The 22,866-nt window shown below is 40.7% G+C and overlaps 1 protein-coding gene across 17 annotated transcripts in view; it reads right to left on the bottom strand.

The window, feature by feature from the left end:
- Positions 1-22,866, bottom strand: part of SYNE1 (spectrin repeat containing nuclear envelope protein 1) — a 538,457-nt gene that overhangs the window by 139,393 nt on the left and 376,198 nt on the right. For 14 of the 17 annotated variants that reach the window (XM_033235023.1, XM_033235024.1, XM_033235035.1 and 11 more), the window contains 5 exons: positions 21,703-21,876; positions 19,812-20,003; positions 10,905-11,039; positions 9,656-9,765; positions 2,959-3,115 (listed from right to left, as the gene is read on the bottom strand). In XM_033235023.1, the coding sequence (XP_033090914.1) occupies positions 2,959-3,115; positions 9,656-9,765; positions 10,905-11,039; positions 19,812-20,003; positions 21,703-21,876 (768 nt within the window). The remainder of the gene's footprint in view (positions 1-2,958; positions 3,116-9,655; positions 9,766-10,904; positions 11,040-19,811; positions 20,004-21,702; positions 21,877-22,866) is intronic. The other 3 variants (XM_033235025.1, XM_033235028.1, XM_033235030.1) reach the window with 1 other exon arrangement.

Here is a 22,866-nt window from a genome sequence, read left to right as displayed (position 1 = left end):
CAAAATATCTCTTCACCTTTCAGACTGACTACTCATGATCCTGTAAATATGCCAAGCCCATTCCCCATTGCAGCTGGGATATCCACCACCCAGCATCCCCTTAAAATCTGCTACTTTAATTTCCATACCTATCATAGCAACTTTTGACTATTTTTTCTTAACCTTTGTTTCCTTTAAATTCCTGCTTATGGATCCTGTCATAGTCGCCTAACTTTTTTTAGAAATGCATGCGCTATTTCCCTATTTGGGTTATAGGTTCCCAGAGCTGTATTTCACCCTGAAGCCAAGAAGGTTGTTGTGCATGGAAGCACTAAATACATTGGAAGTAAACAGATTAAGAAAAATTGCTCTAAGAGATTAGTGCCCTTTGACCTAGAGAACTTTAGGCCAAAATGTACCTGTTTTTACATATGAAAGCAGTATTTCTAGGGTACAAAATTGCCATTAAGGTAGTATGAAAGAGGAGGGACTTGGGTAGCAGAGAGATTGGCCTCCGGATTCCAGATTCACTTCTTCTTAATCCCAAGACCCTCAGAAATTATCCAACCTCTCTAAGCCTCAGTTTCCAGGTCTACAACGTAGAGATAATATTGGCCTCACCACAACGTTATTAGCTGTTAACACCTAGAACTGAAAATGTGTTCATTATATGATCACTCCCTTTCTGCCTGGAAACTGACAGCTAAATTGCTTCTTCCCCTCCTTTTCCTTCACCTTTTCACACCACAGAGAGGAAAACAACCTGTGAGGCCCTGTGTGCAAATGATCAGTGATTGCTGAAACAAAGCACTCAAATGCAAAAATGTCATTAAAAAAGAGCATTCAATGCTTTTATTTCTAATCCAAAGGCAAGGGAGATACAACGTGAATCTAAACTTGAACAGTCCAAGTATTGTGGAATGTCAGTGGCAGCAGGGCAAGGTTTGTTCAGTAAGCCCAGCATAGAGGACGCTGGAGTGTCGGCTCCAACTGAGAGCAAAAGCAGCTCTTGAAGATCAAAGAGGGTAATGGATGAGACCTCCAGGAGGTCTGTAGATGTCCAGTGAATCACACAGGTGCTTTATGAATGGAGAATAGTAAGCAAGCACGGACTCTAGAAAATATCGCAGATTTCTCTAACTTAAGATAGTCAGAAAAGACTGCAGTCCTTGATTCAGAACTATACATACCTCTCCTATTCAAAGGATACTCGAACATGAAGGGAGAGCTAGCAGTCAAGTCCAGGAGATCCCTATCAGGGAAAAGGAATTTGAGCTACAAGTCTGGGGAACATTTTATCAGGGATTTGAGGAAGGATGAATTAAAACACAGAGAGGAGGTCCACACAAAAAGTATACGGCACCATTTGCCAGGGTGGATATGATTCTGGGACAACTGCTTCCAGGAATACAGTGCTTTAAGTTTCCCAGGGCAGAGCTGGTGACTATTTCCACAGACAGGGGTAAAGAAGCCTCCTGGCCAAAGAGGGAAAGTGAGGGGGCAGAAAGTTCACAAAAGCATGTGTTTTTATAAAAACAGAATAGAAAGCATGGCTCTGGAGAGACGTATGCACAGCTACCCACAGATGACAGGACACCTCATGACCTTCAGACCACCAATCCCCAACCTTTTTGGCACCAGGGATTGGTTTCTTGGGGGCGGGAGTGATGGTTTCAGGATGAAACTGTTCCACCTCAGATCATCAGGCATTAAATTCGCGTTAGAAGCGTGAAACCTAGATCCCTCGCATGCGCAGTTCACAACAGGGTTCACATTCCTACGAGAATCTGGTGCTGCCACTGATCTAACCAGGAGGCAGAGCTCAGGCAGTAATGCTCACCTGCCCACCGCTCACCTCTTGCTGAGAGGTCCAGTTCCTAACAGGCCACCGACCTGTACCAGTCTGCAGCCTGGGAGTTGCGGAGCCCTGCTTTAGAGAGTCTCCTTCCACTTAACTCTGGCAGATTGTGCCTGCTTTCTAATGCCTACTTTGTCAGCTTCAGCCTTTCTCTCCTCCAGTTCACTGCAGTTATTGACACCTTTTGCTTCCAGTTCAGCCTCTCCCAGCCCCTAAGCTAGTTCTGGCCAGAGCAGAGAGAATAGCAGCTTCCTCAGACCAACGGAAAGGTTTTAGAATTCACTCTGATAATACTGCTGACTTGGAATGAGCCTAGATGGACGCTGCTGACCCAGGACAAGGGACTAGTCTTGTATCTGAAGAATTTCTCTGGGCCACAGCTGTGGTAGGCATCCCAGGCTGGTTTGTATTTCTGACTCCCTCATTTGCCCTCTAACTTTCTAATTCCTCTGACTTCCAGTTGTTCCCTGGCTTCTGCTTAGAGTGAAGTAATAGCCATTACCTGGAACCATCTGTTGCTGTCTTCAATTCCCTTGGATTTGGCATGCCTGGTGGAACCAAGCCCGACATCACACAGTATCACTCCCAGGAACCAGCCTCGCAGATGGGTCCGTAACTATTCCAGCTGACCACTGGCTTCACTTCCCTACCCTAGACCCACCAACGTCCCAATATGTTTCTCATTAAGATCTCCTGAAATTATTAAATACTGGAAGTGGCAATGGAAAATAAGATGGCCTCACAATTGCGTTCCAGATTTGTGGAAATCCTTCTGTCCTAGATGTGCATATCCTTGATTTCCACCCTTACTTTTTCAAGTTTGCAAAACACACACAAAAACAGGGCACTTAAAATGTAAGGGTTTAGGCTAATATGGAATCAGATATTAATCGTCTTTGAGGAAAAATATTATCCAGAAATCAAATTTTCACATATAAATATATAATTATGAAGGGAAATGTGAAATAGACTTGTTAAGAAAAATGTAGAGTGAAAAACTGGCTTCATGTCTTAGTTTGAAATTGATCATGAAAATTAAGATGATTGCACAGCTATACTCCCTCAGCATAAACTCTATTATCTTTTATATTAGTTATCATACAATGTAAAATATTTGATACCACTTGCTCTTGTTCCTGTTCCAGAACATTCTGTAGTAGTTTCTGCTTGGTACTAAATTCTTGATGTAAGCTTTCCCATTTCATTCTCATCTGGTCTTCAGCGGATGATTTCTCCCCTTCCATCCCCAACTCCTGGGATAACACATCAGGTTTTTCGCTATTAGAGGAATAAATAATCTTAGTTTACAATGTGCACAAAAAAGTGATAAAGATAGGTAATTTATTGTGTATACCAGACCTGCTTTCTCAAATGAAATAAAATTACCTTGGTTATTAGCTTACGCTTTAAAAATAACAAAAATGTTTAGGCCAATCACAAAGCAACTATATTCCTACTCACTGATACACTGAACCATGTGCAGAAGTGATACTTAAAAATGCATTGAATAAAAATAATTGCAACATTTGGAATAAAAAATTATAGCATGATTACAGACAAGTATCCTTTGGCAAATAGCAGAAATGTTAGTTCAAAACCTTAAAAATGTGTTAGTCTAGGGAGGGTTGCTATTATGAGTTCAGAGAAAATATAGGACACAGGAGGGCGGTGCAGGACACAAGAGGGTAGAACAGGACACGGAGAGATAGTACAGGGCCTGGGAAGGTAGTACAGGACACGGAGGAATAGCACAGGGCCTGGGAAGGTAGTATAGGACATGGACGGACAGTACAGGGCCTGCGAAGGTAGTACAGGACACGGAGAGATAGTACAGGGCCTGGGAAGGTAGTACAGGGCACAGAGGAATAGTGCAGGGCCTGGGAAGGTAGTACAGGACATTGGAAGGATTGTACGGGAACTGGGAAGGTAGTACAGGACACAGAGGGATAGTACAGGGCCTGGGAAGGTAGTACAGGGCACGGAGAGATAGTACAGGGCCTGGGAAGGTAGTACAGGACATGGAGGGATAGTACTGGGCCTGGGAAGGTAGTACAGGGCACGGAGGAATAGTGCAGGGCCCGGGAAGGTAGTGCAGGGCCTGGGAAGGTAGTACAGGACACTGGAAGGATTTTACGGGACTTGGGAAGGTAGTACAGGACATGGAGGGATAGTACTGGGCCTGGGAAGGTAGTACAGGACACAGAGAGATAGTACAGGGCCTGGGAAGGTAGTACAGGACATGGAGGGATAGTACTGGGCCTGGGAAGGTAGTACAGGGCACAGAGGAATAGTGCAGGGCCTGGGAAGGTAGTACAGGACACGGAGGGATAGTACAGGGCCTGGGAAGGTAGTACAGGGCACAGAGGAATAGTGCAGGGCCTGGGCTGGACAGTACAGGGCCTGGGAAGGTAGTACAGGACATGGGGGGACAGTACAGGGCCTGGAAAGATAGTAGAGGACACAGAGAGATAGTACAGGGCCTGGGAAGGTAGTACAGGACATGGAGGGATAGTACTGGGCCTGGGAAGGTAGTACAGGGCACAGAGGAATAGTGCAGGGCCTGGGAAGGTAGTACAGGACATGGAGGGATAGTACAGATCCTGGGAAGGTAGTACAGGACACGGGAAGGATCGTACAGGACCTGGGAAGGTAGTACAGAGCATGGAGGAATAGTACAGGGCCTGGGAAGGTAGTATAGGACACAGGAAGGATTGTATAGAGCCTGGGCAGGTAGTACAGGACACAGAGAGATAGTACAGGACCTGGAAAGGTAGTACAGGACACAGAGGGATATGGGAGGAAGACCCTCCAGTGTCATCCTTAAAGATAGGCAGCAATTGACATCTGAGACTGGTATGGCTTTTATTTATTTATTTATTTATTTATTTTTGAGACAGGGCTTCACTCTGTCACCCAACCTGGTGTGGACTCGTGTGATCACAGCTCACTGTAAACTCAAACTCCTGGGCTCATGCAATCCTCCCACCTCAGTCTCCCAAATTTGTGGATTTCAGGCGTGAGTCACCATGGCTAGCCAAGTTTGACTTCTGGAGCGAGATGGACCTGGATTATGACGCTCACTCGAGCACATTATTTGTGACATTGGGTAAGTTGTTTCACTTCTTTGTGCCTCAATCTTCTCATCTTTAAAATGAAGATAGTATCTACCTTGCATAATTATGAGAATGAAAGAGAATACATGCATAAGGCCTATAACCCTATCTGGGAAATAGTGGTCGCTCAGTAAATGAAGGTTAATAATGATGAAAATGAGCTGGGCACGGTGGTCAAGCCTGTAATCCCAGCACTTTGGGAGGCCGAGGCAGGTGGATCACCTGAGGTCAGGAGTTTGAGACCAGCCTGGCCAACATGGAGAAACCTCATCTCTACTAAAAATACAAAAATTAGCTGGGCATGGTGATGCACACCTGTAGTCCCAGCTGCTCGGGAGGCTGAGGCAGGAGAATCACTTGAACACAGGAAGCAGATGTTGTGGTGAGCTGAGATTGCACCACTGTACTCTTCTTGGTGACAGAGCAAGACTCTATCTCAAAAAAAAAGAAAAAAGAAGAAAACAGGAACAACCTAGGGTGGCCGAATTTCCATGGATCTTCATTTTTCAGGACCCTTGAAGTCCTAACTAAAACCATGTCATCTAAAAGGAATAGTAGATATTAACTAATATTTTGATACAGGGCCTTTTGCTCAAGTGAAAAAAAAGAATAACAAGTGTGTTGGCAGGATGATACTCTATGGTACCCCAAAGCCAATTATTCTTAGAATAAATGTAAGCACAACAGTGTCTTTAGATAAGTCTCTAGAAATAAGACTTAAAATTTCTGTAAACTGGCCAGGCACAGTGGCTCACACCTGTAATCCCAGCACTTTGGGAGGCTGAGGCAAGAGGATCACTTTAGCCCAGGAGTCTGAGCCCACCCTGGGCAACATAGCCAGACCCTGTCTCTACAAAAAAAAAAAAAATGTAAAAATTAGGCAATCATGGTGGTGCATGCCAGTAGTCCCAGCTACTTTGGAGGCTAAGGCAAGAAAATCATTTGAGCCCAGGAGTTCAAGGCTGCAGTAAGCTATAATCATACCACTGCACTCCAGCCTGGGTGACAGAGTCAGACCCTGTCTCAAGAAAAGTAAAACTCTTTAAATCTGTGATGCGGGGATTCCACTCCTAGGATATAATGCAGAGAATCTTTCCCATATGAGAGACATGTAGGAAGTTAATTTAAACAGTGCTAAAAGCAGCAATCTTAGGGCCGTGCACAGTGGCTCACACATGTAATCACAGCACTTTGGGACACCAAGGTGGGTAGATCACTTAGGTCAGGCATTCAAGACCAGCCTGGCCAACATGGTGAAACTCCATCTCTACTAAAAATACAATTAGCCAAGCATAGTGGTGGGTGCCTGTAATCCCAGCTACTCGAGAGACTAAGGCAGGAGAATCACTTGTACCCAGGAGGCGGAGGTTGCAGTGAGCTGAGATCGCATCACTGCACTCCAGCCTGGGCAATGGAGCAAGACTCTGTCTCATAAAAAAAAAAAAAATATATAGTAATAATAGTAGTAATGGCAATAGCAATATCCAGCAATAAGAAAATGGGTGAATAAATTACGTTCACAAAATAAAATACTATTAAACAGTTAAAATGAAGAACTACATCTATATATCAACATGAATATACCTGAAAAAATAATGGCAAGTGAAAAAAATGCCAAAACATAATTGATACCTTTAGTTGAATGTCTATAATATTAGTATCTGAATTTTTCTACTTTTTAAAAATTATTTTTGAAAAGCTTTGAAGTTCCTATGAGGTTAAATTTCTTTATTGCTTTTTTCTTTTGTGGTAATAGCCTATAGTATAGCACTTTTAATTCATTTGTATTTACATAAAAATCTGTAATAAAACCAGAGGAATATTTAATGTTTATATTCTGACATTTAATCATTGACAAATGTACAACACCAGTAGCAAACATTTTAAAACATAGCCTTTTGTTCTCCATGAACATTTTTTTTGTTGTTTTTTTTTTGAGAAGGAGTCTCGCTCTGTGGCCCAGGCTGGAGCGCAGTGGCCGGATCTCAGCTCACTGCAAGCTCCGCCTCCCGGGTTTATGCCATTCTTCTGCCTCAGCCTCCCGAGTAGCTGGGACTACAGGCGCCCACCACCTCGCCTGTCTAGTTTTTTGTATTTTTTTAGTAGAGACGGGGTTTCACTGTGTTAGCCAGGATGGTCTCGATCTCCTGAACTCGTGATCCGCTGGTGTCGGCCTCCCAAAGTGCTGGGATTACAGGCTTGAGCCACCGCGCCCGGCCTCTTCTTTCCTTTTATACTTACTTCGACAAATTTCCAGTTGTTTTTCCTTAGTAATCTGGAAGGCACCCTCCATCAACCCTCTATAAGTAATATAGTACTTACTCCTCATATGGCAAATGTGTGACTATATGAAGTAGGTCATGTCCTTCCCACAGGTTTCCTTACATGAACCAAGCCACATTTATAGTCTTAGAAAAGCAGCCAGCAAGTTATGGGCTGAATATCAGGCTTTTTCCTAGCAAGGTTTATATACATATACATACATATGTACTTTGGAATGTAGATATCATTAATTCACGGTTAATTGTTTGCTTGATACCCAAAGGCTTGAAAAAGGCTGAACTGTTATCAACTGCATGTAAAGGTGAAGTTTCTTAAACATTTGTATAAAAGTTAAAGAATGTATAAGTAGTCTTTAAAGTGAATCTTATATAGAAAGCCAGCACTGCACTGCAAATTTATTTTTAAAGTATTTTTTATATTTGAAAGAGCAACTTACAGTTGTTTGTATTTCATTTAGGTCCTTTCCAAAGCTAAAGGCCAAGGAAAGAAAAAAATATACATGGCAATAAAGTTGCAGAAGATCCCTTCTGCTCCTTTTGTGATGATACACACGGAGAGGAGGCAATGCTGGATGGGTTCTTTGTCAAAATATTTGTTTGGCAAAAATATTCAGAAAACTAGGCAAGATAAGTAAACATTTCAGAGGAGCTGGAAACAGGAACGCAATGTGAAGGCAAGTGTTGCCTCAATCAGCATGAAAGAAACAGTCTCATTTTGGGTTTACTACAGACACATATTCATGGTCTTATCAGCATCTTTAAGCATGATACACAACAGAGAGTTTTTAAACTCCTTTATATTTTTAAGGCAATTTTTACAGTTTTAGGGTTAAAGTCAATCCCTGCCTATAGATGCCATAATACTATTCATTCCTATTCTTTTTTTTTTTTTTTTTTTTTTTTTGAGGCGGAGTCTCGCTCTGTCGCCCGGGCTGGAGTGCAGTGGCCGGATCTCAGCTCACTGCAAGCTCCGCCTCCCGGGTTCATGCCATTCTCCTGCCTCAGCCTCCCGAGTAGCTGGGACTACTATTATTAGCCATGTCAAAACTTTCACAGATTTTTGTTTTTTCATTTTCTTGAATGCCTTCCTATTTCCTACGTATTTTGTCACAATATATCTGCTGCCATTGCATTTTCGTTTATTCTCCTATCATTTGCCCTCAGAATTCACATATATATATATGTGTGTGTGTGGGTATGTAACAGACTGTATGTAGTCAACATTGATGTCATATGTCAGCACTGATTAAACTGCAAAAAAAATTTTTTAATTCCTATGTCGTCCGTCTCTAAAATTTTTTTTTATTATCGATGGTCTATTCTAGTTCTTATCTACACATATACTCTACTTTCAACTTGATATCACATTTTTACTTAGCATCATACATACATTTTCTGATACAGTTACATCGTTTTGGGTTAAGATTATATATGTATAAAATTTTCTTCAACTGTTTTATACTAGTGAGTATTTATGCCTTTTTAATTATTTGATATCACAAATAATATTTCCAAAACCATCTTCATAATACATATCTCCTCCTTTATGTTATTCCCCCTAAAAATAAATATTCAGAAATGGGAAATGGAGTCAAAGTTATTTGCCAAAGGATACTGCCGAATTCCAACTTTTAGTAATACATAAACACAGAGGTTGCATGAAAACTTTTTTTTTATGTTTTAGATTTCAAAGAAAGTTTTCCTGTATATCTTCTCAGTTGACATTTATAATTTTCACAAAACTTCTGTGATGACATTAGTGGATTATTATTCTAAATTCTACAGAGGAGGCTCACAGTTGAGTGACTTTTCCAAAGGGACCTTTGTGGAGCTAGAATAAAACTCAGCCCTGCCTCAAAATACAGTGGTGCTTCCCCACTGCTGCAATTCCTCTATGACCTTTTAAATAAAAGTCTTCAACTTGAAAATTCTCCAACTTCCTTAATTTTTCTTTTAACATTGGACTTTTCTGTGTAGAAGACTTTCAAACTCTTCACTCCAGACCAAGATTTCAAAATACTTAATGGGCCCATGGACTTATTTTTTAGAATACTGTTAGGGCAAGATAAGCTCTTACAGAGAGAATGCTCTCCAGTTAGATGTAATCATTCAATTAGAAAATCATGTATCTCATTTTATAATGCATTTCTCATTTGATTAAAAAAATGAACTCATGAGCATCTTTGGACAGATAGGCTGCGCACACTGGAAGGAGGGCAAACAAGTTAGCTTACTACAGGCGCTATGTTCAAGCGATGCAACAAAACGTTCAAAATGCAGGTACATTTATTACCCTAAAGTAAAAACGAGATGACTAAATTTTGCTGAAGATGTTTACAATAAAATTTTGAGTGAGATGTTGACTTGTCTTCAAATGCTAGGAAAACAAAATGAAGAGAAAACTGAAGCATTTTGAAACATACCCAGCCTCACCAGAGGTCTCTGCGGCCGAATGTTGAATTAGAATCTCCTCTCCACGACTGGCTACCGAGCGAAGGAGACTCTTCTGCTCAGCTAACTCCTGTTCTAACTCCTGCTCAAGGGAAAGGACAAATGCAAACACATGTGTTACTTTATGATTATTGCCTACAATCATAGTTCAAGGTATAAAATTCTCAGAGAACTTTGGTAGTGAGCTTTTAAGTTTGCACATTGCATAAAGCATGTGGTTTATGGAAATATTCAAATGTGTCTCCAAAGTACTCTGTAGTATTCTTTTGCTTTGATACAGGATACCGCTGAAAAACCTGGGGGGGAAAAAAATCCCATGGGAAAAGAAAATTTTGCCAGGCAATAGTGCCCTCAAGTGGTACAAAATGCTCTCTCAGTTTTGAAAATCAATATTGTCATGCTAACAGGATAGATCCTTGGGAAAAGTGACTTAAGTTCTTCACTTACTTGATAAATTACGTTATCAATAGATTTGGCTTTAATTCTTCATTATTTATAACAAATGCTCTTGTTATTTGAGAAAATAAAATATTTGAATATGCTTTTTACACATAGTTAAGGTACCAATGAGAAATCATTCTTTTTTTGTGTGTGTGTGTGTGTGTGTATTTTTTAGTAGAGACGGGGTTTCGCCGTGTTAGCTAGGTTGGTCTCGATCTCCTGACCTCGCAATCCACCCGTCTCGGCCTCCCAAAGTGCTGGGATTACAGGCTTGAGCCACCGCGCCCGGCCTGAGAAATCATTCTTATTCATCAAAGTTCATTTGTTTCACTAGGCAACAATTAGTAATCCTATTTTGTGATATCATCTACTTGAAAGTAAAAATACAAACTGCATTCATTAAAAAAATAACAAACAAACATGCAACTTAGACTTTCACCAAACCTCAAAGGCTTTCCTGAGAAATTATATTAAAATTAAATAGATTCAGAGGGCAAATCTGAAAACAGAGTAGTTATCTCTGGTAAAGCAGATGATAGCCGTGTTACACTATTTGTAAACCTAAACAGAAGCTTTTCTTAAAGACTGGATTTTCAAATGACCAACCATCCCAGCGGTCATGAGTCAATACATTGAAACAGCCACATCTTGCTTCATTCAAAGAGAAGATAAAGAGACACTCTGTCTTTAGCACAGAAGCAACTTGTCCTTCTGAAACATGCTTCTCAGGTTCTTCCCTGGGCAGATCTTCAGGCTAGAGAGAGGTAGGAAACACTTTACTTTTTGTTGCTGGAGACTGCTCTGTCGCTGGTGGGTCCATGTGGTGCGAGCTTGGGCCAGCCATTCCTGGACGCCGGGGCTCTGCGTGGCTGTTAGGTCAACATCGCTCTCCTCCTTCTCCTGTGCTGTTCCCTGCTTTTAACGAGGCAGAAATCAAGTCATGCTACACACCGGAAAACCTTAACCAAAAGGGAGAGAAGGCTACTTTGGTGTGTTCTATGTAATGATACCAAAGTGGCTCCACTGAGATGTGAAACCACATTTAAAAAAAAAAAACAGTAACACAAAACCCATCTAAGTTATGGCATTTGCAGGAGCAAGAACAACAAACAGATGATCACACATAGAACTGTTTGAGGAGAAAACCCATGTATTTAGAGGTTAGTCTTTTAGCTGACCAATGTGGTCATCAGATATTCCAGAATTTTTTTCCACAAAAACGTAACTCGAGATTGTTTTTTAAGTCACACAAAGGTAAATTGTTTCTCAAATGATCATTACCCATAATAACTGTGTCTTTCCCGTGAAAGCATTACCCTGCCCTATGTCACTTTCTCTAATCCAGGTCCAGACAATGAAAGATTTTTAGAATAATCTTCCTAAAAATTTTTCTAAAAGATTATTAATCAAAGACATTTTAATATCTTTGAGGTTCTAAAAGATTATTAATCAAAGACATTTTAGTATCTTTGAGAAGCAAAAAGTTCAGTTCCGTAAGGCATCATACTCTCTGGAATTCAGTAAGAACTTAAACGTGATTCTCAGTTCATATGGGAGAAAATGTACTGCAGCATAGAGGCAAGGAGTCTAAACAAGGGTTTCCCAGGCTGGCTGGACATCCTCTGTTCCACCTTTCACAGACCAGGGTCTTGACCTCTGTGTCACAGGGCCGCAGCTTCACCACAGGTAACTCAAATCCCAAGACACTGAACTAGGCAGGAAGCCTCATCCCTGATACTGGTCTGTGTAACCTTCAGTGTCTACCCTACTAGGGCAATAGATTTAAATTATTCCTAGAATTCTCTATCTTTGAGAGTCTGCTATTATATGATAATATTTATAGACTGACCTACATAATCAATAGACTGTACTCAAAGATGAAAACTCTTGAAGAGTCTTTCTTTCAGTACCATCAATTAGCACATTAAAAAAAGTCATTTACTGTAGGCACATGTGGTTACCATTTTACAAATTCAAAAGCTGAATTGAGCCTTGAGAGGTCAGTGGTATGATAATTAAAGGTGAGATCTCTGAAAAAGTACCCTTCACCCCATCTATCACCATCACCAGAAACTGGCCCATTGCTAAGCTGGCTTACCAAAGTAGTGACTCAGCACCTAGGCAAGAGTTGATCCTTCCTGCCTGATTATTCTAATGGAATTTGAAAGGCCCTAAAATGTTGCACATCAAATGGGATTAGTTCTGAATGAGAGCTTTCCTACTCACATAGATTCATCTGTCACCGGATAAATTATAATTTCAATATAACTCATTCACTACTTATTAAGTACTCACTAGACACTGTTCTAGGAGCTGGGAGTGTTCTGCAAAGAAGCCAGATGAGGGCCCTGGTGGAGAGTTAGACTATAAACAATTAAGATAACCGAGCTGGTGATAAGGCCTACAGAGAACGTTAAGACAGATAATGGGATAGAAAGTTTTAGGGAGGTCTAAGGAAGCATCTTTAGAAGAGACAATTGCACTCTGCATGATGAGAGACCACCAACCTGGCAAAGATCTAGAGTGAGGGCATTCAGACCCAGGGAACAGTTGGCACAAAGACCCTAAGGTGAAAGAAATTTGCCATTTCAGAGAGAACAGAGCAGTGAAGAGGACAGTGGGGCTGGCATAGCATGGGGAAGAGGAAGGATATTTTACAGGTTGTTTCTCCAGAGGAGCCTCCTGCCATCTATTTATGGAGCTGCTGCTCCCCTGCCCACTGGTTCTTCTTTGCAATGTCTGAGCACAACATGGGACCCAGCCATTCCAGCTCACCCAACCTGACTGCCCACAGAGACCCTTCTGTCTCTCTCTTATTTTCAGAGTTTTACACACAATTTTAGGGAAATAGATGGGATCTGTTTACCCTTCTGTTTCTTCTATTTTTCATTAGAATCTCATGATTAAATTGTCTGAGATGATAGACCTTATCTTTATCTTTGCAAGGTGGTGCTTGAAGCTAAATGAACGGTAAAACCTGTAGGTAATAGTATACATAACCTTCTCCCAAATCCTGAGCCCACCCAAGCTCAGACTTCCTTTCCTTTCAGATGATCCAGCCAGAGATTGCAGTTTAGGTAGAACAACGGGGGTGCAATGATCTAACATATGCTAGTTGCATTTTGAAAGACCTTCAGAATTGGTGACTAGTGACACTAAATTCTCCACCTTCTGCAGAATTTCTCAAAGATAAGCAGTGATTTTCCTAAAGATGGGAAGCTTGGGTGGATGGGCATTCTCCCAGAACTGGAGCCCATGATTTTCTGCATGAAAACAGATTCTCTCTCATCTAAGAATCCACCATCTTCTAAGAATAAGCTCTAAAAGAACCTGGTTCTTCCAAGCAAAGTTGAAACAGCAGTTCAAAAGGAACCTGTAGAGAATGACCTCAAGAAATCAGTGGATGAGACTGAAAGTTGTCCCCATCAGAGTTGCTCCAGCTGCCAACGTAGTGGCCCTGGCCATGACCTGCTGACTTGCTTTTGTGGGATCCAGGCCACTTCCTCTCTGCTTTTCTCTTCAGCAAAAATTTGTTTTTCAGAGCCCGGCCTGAAGACTCCCTTGGAAACTTCTCCCAGCCCTGAGCCCAACACACTCTTCTATGCCAGTTACTATGGTCTGATTGAGAGAGGTTGGCCCAAGTTCCTTACACTAAATTTGGTTTGGAACAGTGACAATTGAAATGTTAGGTCTTAACAACTTCCTCACTTTTATATGCACAGATATATATTCAGATTCTATGTGGTTAGATTCAGTTTTTCAGTGAGTGAATTTTTCTCTGAATGATTTAGTCATTTTGAAACATAAGACTTGGACCACAGGAAGCAAACCATGATTAAGAATCCAGTTCAAATTTCATTCTCTTTCCCCTGGGGATAAGAAGGCGCAACCAGAAGGAAAGTAATTATGGTAATTACTTTCTCTGAGGTGTGATAACAGTTTTCTGCCATACCTAGGGAATGGGGAGGTTAGGCGACTTCTGTCATCAGTCCCCACTGGGTGGGGCTATATAAACTGTTTATTTTGGAAATACAAGAACAGTAACCACTTTTGCCAGGAACATTCCTTGGAAGATGAATGAGGACTGGGCAATGCTAAACATTAAATAAAACATTTCTTTATAAAGCTTTTTATTATTTTATGGGGCAATCTCTCTGTTCCTTTAATGAATGATAATGTGTGAAAAAGACCTAGCTTCATGAAGATACCACGTAATTCAGGAGATCCTATTACATACCCTTAAGATCTGTGGTTCTTCATATAGAGAAGCAGTCTATTTGATAGGAAACAAAAAAAGCGTAGTCATTCACTGACACCCATGTAAGCCAAATTAGTGAAAAAGAATGGAGGTAAGAGGTATTCCCATTTCCCAGCTTCAGTAGCACTAAGTAATGGTGTGCTTACAGACTTAAGAAGGTATTCCAACCCTCCTGAATCATCGAAGCCCCAATTAAAGGAGATTAACATTGCTGACGGCTGCATTTAATGGAAGATTAGTTTTCTGCAATTAATTAATTTCAGATTAACATCAAATTATTTTTGGTTTTCTACATAAAGGGACACGATCCTTTTCATAGCAATAATAATGTAAACAGGGCTCCTTTTCTTCCCACAGATGGAAAAGCAATCTTCCAGGAAGCTCTAATTATTTTGAAAGATCTATTAATATTTTATATGCTGGGAACTTCATTAGATGAAAGACGATGGAATTTATAGATAGTTCAAAAATAAACAGTAACCAATTTCCATGTAGTAAAACACTACCACATTTTTCTGTATTTACACTTCACCCAATGTGGACAGAGTAAGGACTTTACTCAATTTAAACAATTCCCGCGGACCTGGGCAGCATTTGCCGGGCGTGGACGCCACAGCGGTGTGCGCATGCTCAGTCCAGCCCGCTAAGTCTCAAGCCCGGCCTTTCAGCATAGCAGAAGCTTCTCCGTCTCAAATAATGTGATTTGGAAACAGTTGGTTGTTGTTATTAATTATTTTAACTGCTGCAATTTGAGCATTTATTGTATTACTTGCATTAAATCCTCACTACTTTTTTTCCTTTTTATTTTTTCCACATGTTCTAAAGAATTTTTTAAAGTTAAATATTATTATCCATATTTTACAGATGAGAAAACTGATCCGTAAGAAAGTTGTGGGAAATTTAAGGATCTTGCCCCAGGTCACCTCGTTAATAATGAATGAGAGAAAGATAAACAGATTTCAATCCTGGCTTGTGGATATGCTTTATTTGGCACACACATTATTTAAAAATTTTAGATTTAAATGTCAACGTTTAAAAATTGGGAGGCTTAAGAAATAAATCTAAATTCCCTATCTCTTGAAAAATTAGAAGATCCAGCAATGCCACTTGTAAATTCTTGTGTGATAATAGCTAGAGCTGAGTAACAGCTGCTCCTTAGACAGGAGACAAGCTTGCCAAGGGCCAGGCTGGGCCTGCTTCCCTCATTGATTTTGCCCTTCCCAGGCCACGAGACCTTGGAATTTGTGGTTCCTGCCTTGTTTAATCCCTCCTGTGCTTGGGAGTATCAGGCCACCCGTTCCCTTACTACCTGCCTCTAGGGGTAGGTAGGTGGGGTAAGGGAGTAATAAGAGCTTTATAAATGATTGCTATCCCTATCCCTATCCCATTGCTAGGCAACTTTCAAGGCTTTCCCTTTATTTTAGCTTCTTTAGAAATGAAGTTCATTCACAGATCACCACTGAAAACAGAAGAAAGCATTACATATTAAACCTATAACAGTTGTTTACTAGGTGAATTGCTGTCTACTTTTACAGCTAGAAAATCATTCTACTTTTGTTCAGTTTTAGTATCTGTAAACTTTTCTTTTGACTTTAATTACAAAGTCACATTGTATGTGCATTTTCAAGTGTGTAAATCCAAGTGAAATGTTGTATTTTTTATTTGCATCTATTTATCCAACACAGAGTTCAAACATCTTTTCATATGTTCATTATCCATTTGTATTTCTTTTCCTGTGAATTATCTCTTCATATCTTTTGTCCATATTCTACTATTTGATCTTTCCTTATTGTTTTACAAAAGATTTGTGAATTATATAGTTTCTTCCCTGTTTGTCTATGTCTTTTGTTTTATTTTGTTTTACTCATCCCTCCTTGTCTACGTCTTTCAACTTGGTTACTTTTTTGGGGGCGAGGGAGAGGGATCATACAGAACTTTTTCATTTTTGTGTAGTAGTTTTTTATGTATTTATTTATTTATTTACTTACTTACTTACTTATTTATTTTTGAGATGGAGTTTCACTCCTGTTGCCCGGGCTGGAATGCAACGGCGTGATCTCTGCTCATTGCAACCTCTGCCTCCTGAGTTCAAGTGATTCTCTTGCCTCAGCCTCCCGAGTAACTGGGATTACAGGTTCCCACCACCACGCCTGGCTAATTTTGTATTTTTAGTAGAGATGGAGTTTCACTATGTTGGCCAGGCTGGTCTCGAACTCCTGACCTCCGGTGATCCACCCGCCTCAGCCTCTCAAAGTGCTGGGATTACAGGTGGGAGCCATGGCCCATTTGTTTATTTGTTTAGTTGGTGTCTCACTCTGTCACGCAGGCTGCAGTGCAGTGGCACAATCATAGCTCGCTGCAGCCTCAACCGCCTGGGCTTAAGGGATTCTCCCACCTCAGCTTCCTTAGTAGCTGGACCACAGGTGTGTGGTACCATGCCTGGCTAATTTTTTTATTATTTGTAAAGATGGGGTTTTGCTGTGATACCCAGGCTGGTCTTGAATTTCTGGGATCAAGCAATTCTCCCTTCTTAGCTTCCCAAACTGCTGAAATTACAGGCATAAGCCACCACGCCCTACCCATGTACTAGTTTAAAAGAAGCTATAAAATTCTGGATTTGGGGTATACTGGCAAAAGTTCTCCCTATCCTAATATTTAAAAAAAAATCATACATTGAGTACCTTGCAGACTTAATTTTTATATTTAAATCTTCGATCCATCTGTGATACATTTTTCTGTAAAATATGGGGTAGAAAATACAGTTTACCATGTTTCAAGTGATTATTTACAGAGTGAGTCATATTTTGTCCACGATTTATCATGCCACCTAAAATATTTATCAAATTCCTTTATATACCAAATCTCTTTCTGGAATAGTTATCGTTTAATTTTCTGTTCACATATTTATTGTGCCAACACCAAACTATTTTGATTATTGTAATATTCTATTTTAATATATGATTAGGTTGGCCAGGCATGGTAGCTCATGCCTATAATCTCAGCACTTTGGGAGACTGAGGTGGGTGAATTACTTGTGCTCAGGAGTTCAAGACCAGCCTGGGCAACATTAGGAGACCTCTATTTCTACAAAAAATACACAAATTAGCTGGGCATGGTGATGCACGCCTGTAGTCCCAGCTATTCGGGAAGCTGAGGTGGAAACATTACTTAAGACTGCGAGGCAGAGGTTGCACTGAGCTGAGATTGTGTCTCTGCATTCCAGCCTGGGTGACAGAGCGAGACCCTGTCTCAAAAAAAACCAAAACCTACACACATATATAAGACTAATAACCCCTCAAAACTCTTTTCAAAATTTTATATGGAATATTACATTATTCCTCTAACTTGCTTTTTGTCTATATAAAAACTATAAATTCTCGACTTTTTTTTTTTTTTTTTATGAGACAGAATTTCACTCTGTTGCCCAAGCTAGAGCACAGTGGCACAATCTCAGCTCACTGCAACCTCTGCCTCCCAGGTTCAAGCAATTCTCACATCTCAGCTTCCCAAGCAGCTGAGATTACAGACATGCTCCAACACACCCAGGTAATTTTTGTATTTTTAGTAGAGATGGGGTTTCATCATGTTGGCCAGGCTGGTCTCAAACTCCCAACCTCAGGTGATCCACCGCCCTTGGCCTCCCAAAGTGCTGGGGATACAGGCGTGAGCCACTGTGCTCGGCCGATTTCATTTTTTAATTTTTATTTTTTGTTGGATTATTTTATGGTTTTCAATGACCTAACTTCATATTTTGTAATAAGCCAGTCATCTTCCTAAATTTCTCCATTGCTTCTAGTTTTTAGTTGATTAAGTTTGGTTTTCCACATCATATCATCATATGATCAGCAAAAAGCTGAAGAAAAATACATAGGTTAGTCCTAACAATCATCCTCACACTGAGAAAATAGTAGCAATCACAGTGACCTTCCATGAAGTTTCCATGACAATACTTATGTCCTACTTCCTACCAGTATTTGTATTCCAACATAGATGCTTTCCCTTGCTCCTCATTTTACTTGGAGAACAGATTGGCCTGGTCTCAACCATTATTGCAGGAGAAAGGTGTAAATGGTAAAGGAAGGCACAGTTTGGATTAGGCCACAAGAAGAAGCAGATGATACCATCAGATGCTTGTAAGTTTGAGGCAGCTAATGGGCTTCTCAACTATTTGGTCCCTGGCTTACTGTAGCAAGAAGGGTAGGGAAGACCAAACTCTGCACTTTTATTTTTTTTGAGACGGAGTCTCCCTCTGTCTCCCAGACTGGAGTGCAGTGGCACAATCTCAGCTCACTGCAACCTCCGCCTCCCGGGTTCAGGTTCAGGAGATTCTTCTGCCTCAGCTTCCCGAGTAGCTGGGACTACAGGTGCCCGCCATCACGCCCGGCTAAGTTTTTGTATTTTTAGTAGAGACGGGGTTTCACCGTGTTAGCCAGGATGGTCTCCATCTCCTGATCTCATGATCCGCCAGCCTCGGCTTCCCAAAGTGCTGGGATTACAGGTGTGAGCCATCACGCCCTGCCAGTACACTTTTTATTAAAAATCTTGTTCCCTCCCCAACAAGATTTTATTAAAAATCTTGTTCCCTCCCCAACAAGATTTTTCTTGCAATCACACTCCTTTTTCTTTTTTCTTTCTTTCTTTTTTTTTTTTTTTTAATTATGAGATAGATTCTTGTTCTGTCGTCCAAACTGAAGTGCAGTGGCATAATCTCGGCTCACTGCAACCTTCACCTCCTGGGTTCAAGCAATGATCCTGTCTCAGCCTCCTGAGTAGCTGAGATTACAGGTATCCACCACCAGGCCCAGCTAATTTTTTTTTTTTTTTTTTGGCTAACCATGTTAGCCAGTCTGGTCTCGAACTCCTGACCTCAAGTGATCCGCCCATCTCGGACTCCCAAAGTGCTGGGATTATAGGCGTAAGCCATGGCGCCCTGCCCACATTCTTTTTTCATCAATTTTTCCTCTATTGAGTTTTTTCCATTAATGTGTAAACTTACTATTTTTCTGATCTTAAAATGAAATACTCACATTGTGATGAACATATAAGAAAAAAAAAAAAGAGATGAAATTTTCTTTGACCCATTTCTCCTTAGAGCTTATCTCATTCCTCTGTATACCACTTTACAGCAACACTCCTGGAGCAGCCTTTACTTTCCCTCTCCAGTTCCTCTCCTCTCATTGTCACTTCCATGTCAGAGTGCTTTTTGCCTCCACCACTCCGCTGAACTGCTGTTGTTAGTAGTCCTAACAAAATCTATTTGCAAAGTCCAAGAGTGTAAACTTAAAACTGCACACTAAAATGTCACTGTAAAGCAGGTACATACACGAGTATGCGTCACTGCCACCTGTTCCTTTACCTGGCACACCTTAGAAGGAGCACGTGAACAGTGCGCCAGCTTTCAGCTGTGGGCCAGCGGCTGGAACCCTCACCTGCATGTTGAGCTGCTTATCATGCAGGGCTCTCTGCAGCTCCAGCAGGCTCCCCTTGAGCCTTCTCAGCTTTCCAGCCAGCTGCTCGGCCTCGTCCTTGGTGTGAGCTTTGCCCTCCAGCAGCAGGTTCTCATTGTGGACTGACAGCTCTGATAAAGCCACTACCTTCTGCTCTATTTCCACCAGCATGTTCTGCAGCAACAGAAATAAGGATGAACTCACACATCTCCCCAGCCTCTGCAAAGACTGTTTCCCACAGTGAAACACAGACCTCTGGCGTCTTTTAGCAAACAGACAGGCTTTCATGATTTTTTGTAGTTTTCCCACGGCCTTGACGAGTAAGTAGTCTATAGACTTTTTTTTTTCTTCTTTTTTTTTTTGAGGGAGGGTCTTGCTCTGTCACCCAGGCTGGAGTGCATAGGCATAAATATGGCTTACTGCAGCCTCCACCTACTGGGCTCAAGGGATCCCCCTGCCTCAGCCTCCCATGTAGCGGGGACCACAGACATGTGCCACCACACCTGGCTAAATTTTTTATTTTTTCAACAGAAACCAGGTTTCACTCTGTTGCCCAGGTTGGTCTCTAACAATATGCTCCCACCTCAGCCTCCCAAAGTGTTGGGATTACAGGTGTCAGTCACAGTGTCTGGTGACTTTTATTTTTAAATTGTCTGTTATGGTATTAGAGGGGTCGATAAAAAATTACCTGAGCCTCTCAATTTTTCTTTTCTTTTTTTTTTTTTTTTGAGACAGGGTCTCACTCTGTCACCCAGGCTAGAATGCAGTGGTGGGATCATGGCTCACTGCAGCCTTGACTTCCCGGGTTCAGGTGATCCTCCCACCTCAGCTTCCCAAGTAGCTAGGACTACAGGTACGTGCTATCACACCTGGCTAATTTTTTGTAATTTTTGTGGAGACAGGGTTTTGTCATGTTTCCCAGGCTGTTCCTGAACTCCTGAACTCAAGCAATCTGCCTGCCTCAACCTCCCAATGTGCTGAGATTACAGGCATGAGTCATGGTGCCCTGCCAATTTTTCTCTATTTTAAGATTAGCTATTATAAAATGACAAAAACACATTTAAAAAAAAACATGAAAAACTTTTTTTTTTTTTTTTTGAGATAGGGTTTTGCCTTTGTCACCCAGGTTGGAGTGCAGTGGCGCAATGTCAGCTCACTGCAACCTCCGTTTCCCAGGTTCAAGCAATTCTCCTGCCTCAGCCTCCAGAGTAGCTGGGACTACAGGCACGCACTACCATGCCTGCCTAATTTTTGTATTTTTAGTAGAGATGGGGTTTCACCATGTTGGTCAAGATGTTCTCCATCTCCTGACCTTGTGATCTGCCCGCCTCAGCCTCCCAAAGTGCTGGGATTACAGGCATGAGCCACTGCGCGCAGCTGAAAAACATTTTTATATAGTCAACAGATAAGAAGAAAAGGCCATTGCCTTCATGTTATCCATTATTATTATGTTATTTTTGTGTTAGATTATGATAATTATGGCTAATAAAAATAAGACATCATATAATCAACTCTTTCCTTGTTAATTTAAAGAGAATCCTCTTTTTTGAAACATTACTACTTTGGACTGATTTCTTTTTCAGGTGGCTGCTCTTACATATTTCTTAAATTTGGTATACTTTTAATCTTAAATTTCCAAAAGGTTTCCCTACATTTTTACTTTCATGTTCTGGAATAAGTCTCTGGTGCTACAGGGTTATTCCTCTAAAATGGAGACTATATTAGAGAAGGAGAAAAATAGTCTTCCTTCTCCCTAGGTAAGACTTAAAACAAAAAATAAAAAAGACTTAAAAAAAAAAAAAACACCCAAACATGTTTTACTTTCTACAGAAATCATGGTTTTCATATTCTTTAATTCTGCATCCTTTGGTACCTGGCAGTCCACAAGCTGGGCCTCCATGTCCATGGGCTCCTTGGGTGTACCCAGCGCAGTATCCAGAGTGGCCTTGGTACTCAAGAGCCAGCTGTCCAGCTCATCGGCTTCACAGCGATACCTCTGCAGGGCCTGTTCCTGCCTTTGTTCCTCCAGCTGATCATTCAACTTCTCCTAATGAATTCAGTAAAATGTAACATAGATCACGCTAAGGTAAAATCTTGAGAATTTAACATAGTAAAGCAATGGTTCCAGGCCCTGGCTGCACATAAGAATCACCGGTAAAACTTTAAAAAATTATCTTTGCTTAGACCACATCCCAGAACAACAATCAGAATTTCGAGGGGTAAGTCTCAAAATTGGTATTTTAAAAAGACGCCCTAGTGATTCTAATGTGTACCTAGAGTTGAACAAGGTATTCTCAAATAATATACCTATATGACCAGGCAGTAATATAAATGGTGGAAATCAGCCAAGGATTAGAACAAAACAATGGCATAAAGCAGTTGGTAAATGGCAGTAGACACTGGACCTCTACGGCTGAGAAGAGTAGCAAGTGGCAAACTGAAAAACATGTGGCCTGCCTAAAACGGCAGCCATATACAGTTTCAGACAATTGATCTCTGTGGGAAGGGGTGGTCCAATATTAACTTTCATCTCAAGTGAAGGCAGAAATCTAAATTTCTAGGTTAGCTCTCTGAGTTTTTCAATGATTGCAAATAATTCATGTTAAAAAAATCAGGCCAATCACTTCATTTTGAAACCCCCACAAGTTTTTCATAGAGTTACTGGGGACAATATAAATGAAATAAAAGTTAACTTTTAAAATAAATATTTTAAAAATTATTTTATGAGTAATTCATTATTTTAAAATTTTATTAAACAATTTAAAATGGAAATTAATAAGTAGGGCAGACACACTGGCTTTAAATTTCTCTAATATAAGAAGTATTAGGTTGGTGCAAAAGTAACTGTGGTTTTTGCCATTATTTTTGCACCAACCTAATATATGAATAGATTATTTGACTAATCATATAATAGGTAAAACTAGAGAGAGACTACACATCCCACAACAAGGTCATGGTTAATTGCATTATGTTATAATTAGCAGCTAAATAAAATAATATTTGGTTCATATAATAAGAAATGTATTGAGAACCCATT

The sequence above is a fragment of the Trachypithecus francoisi genome, unplaced genomic scaffold, assembly GCF_009764315.1.
Source record: "Trachypithecus francoisi isolate TF-2019V2 unplaced genomic scaffold, Tfra_2.0 Lachesis_group15, whole genome shotgun sequence".
Lineage (NCBI taxonomy): Eukaryota > Metazoa > Chordata > Mammalia > Primates > Cercopithecidae > Trachypithecus > Trachypithecus francoisi.
Note: the sequence above shows the minus strand (reverse complement) of the source record. Positions and strands in the feature narration are given on the sequence as shown.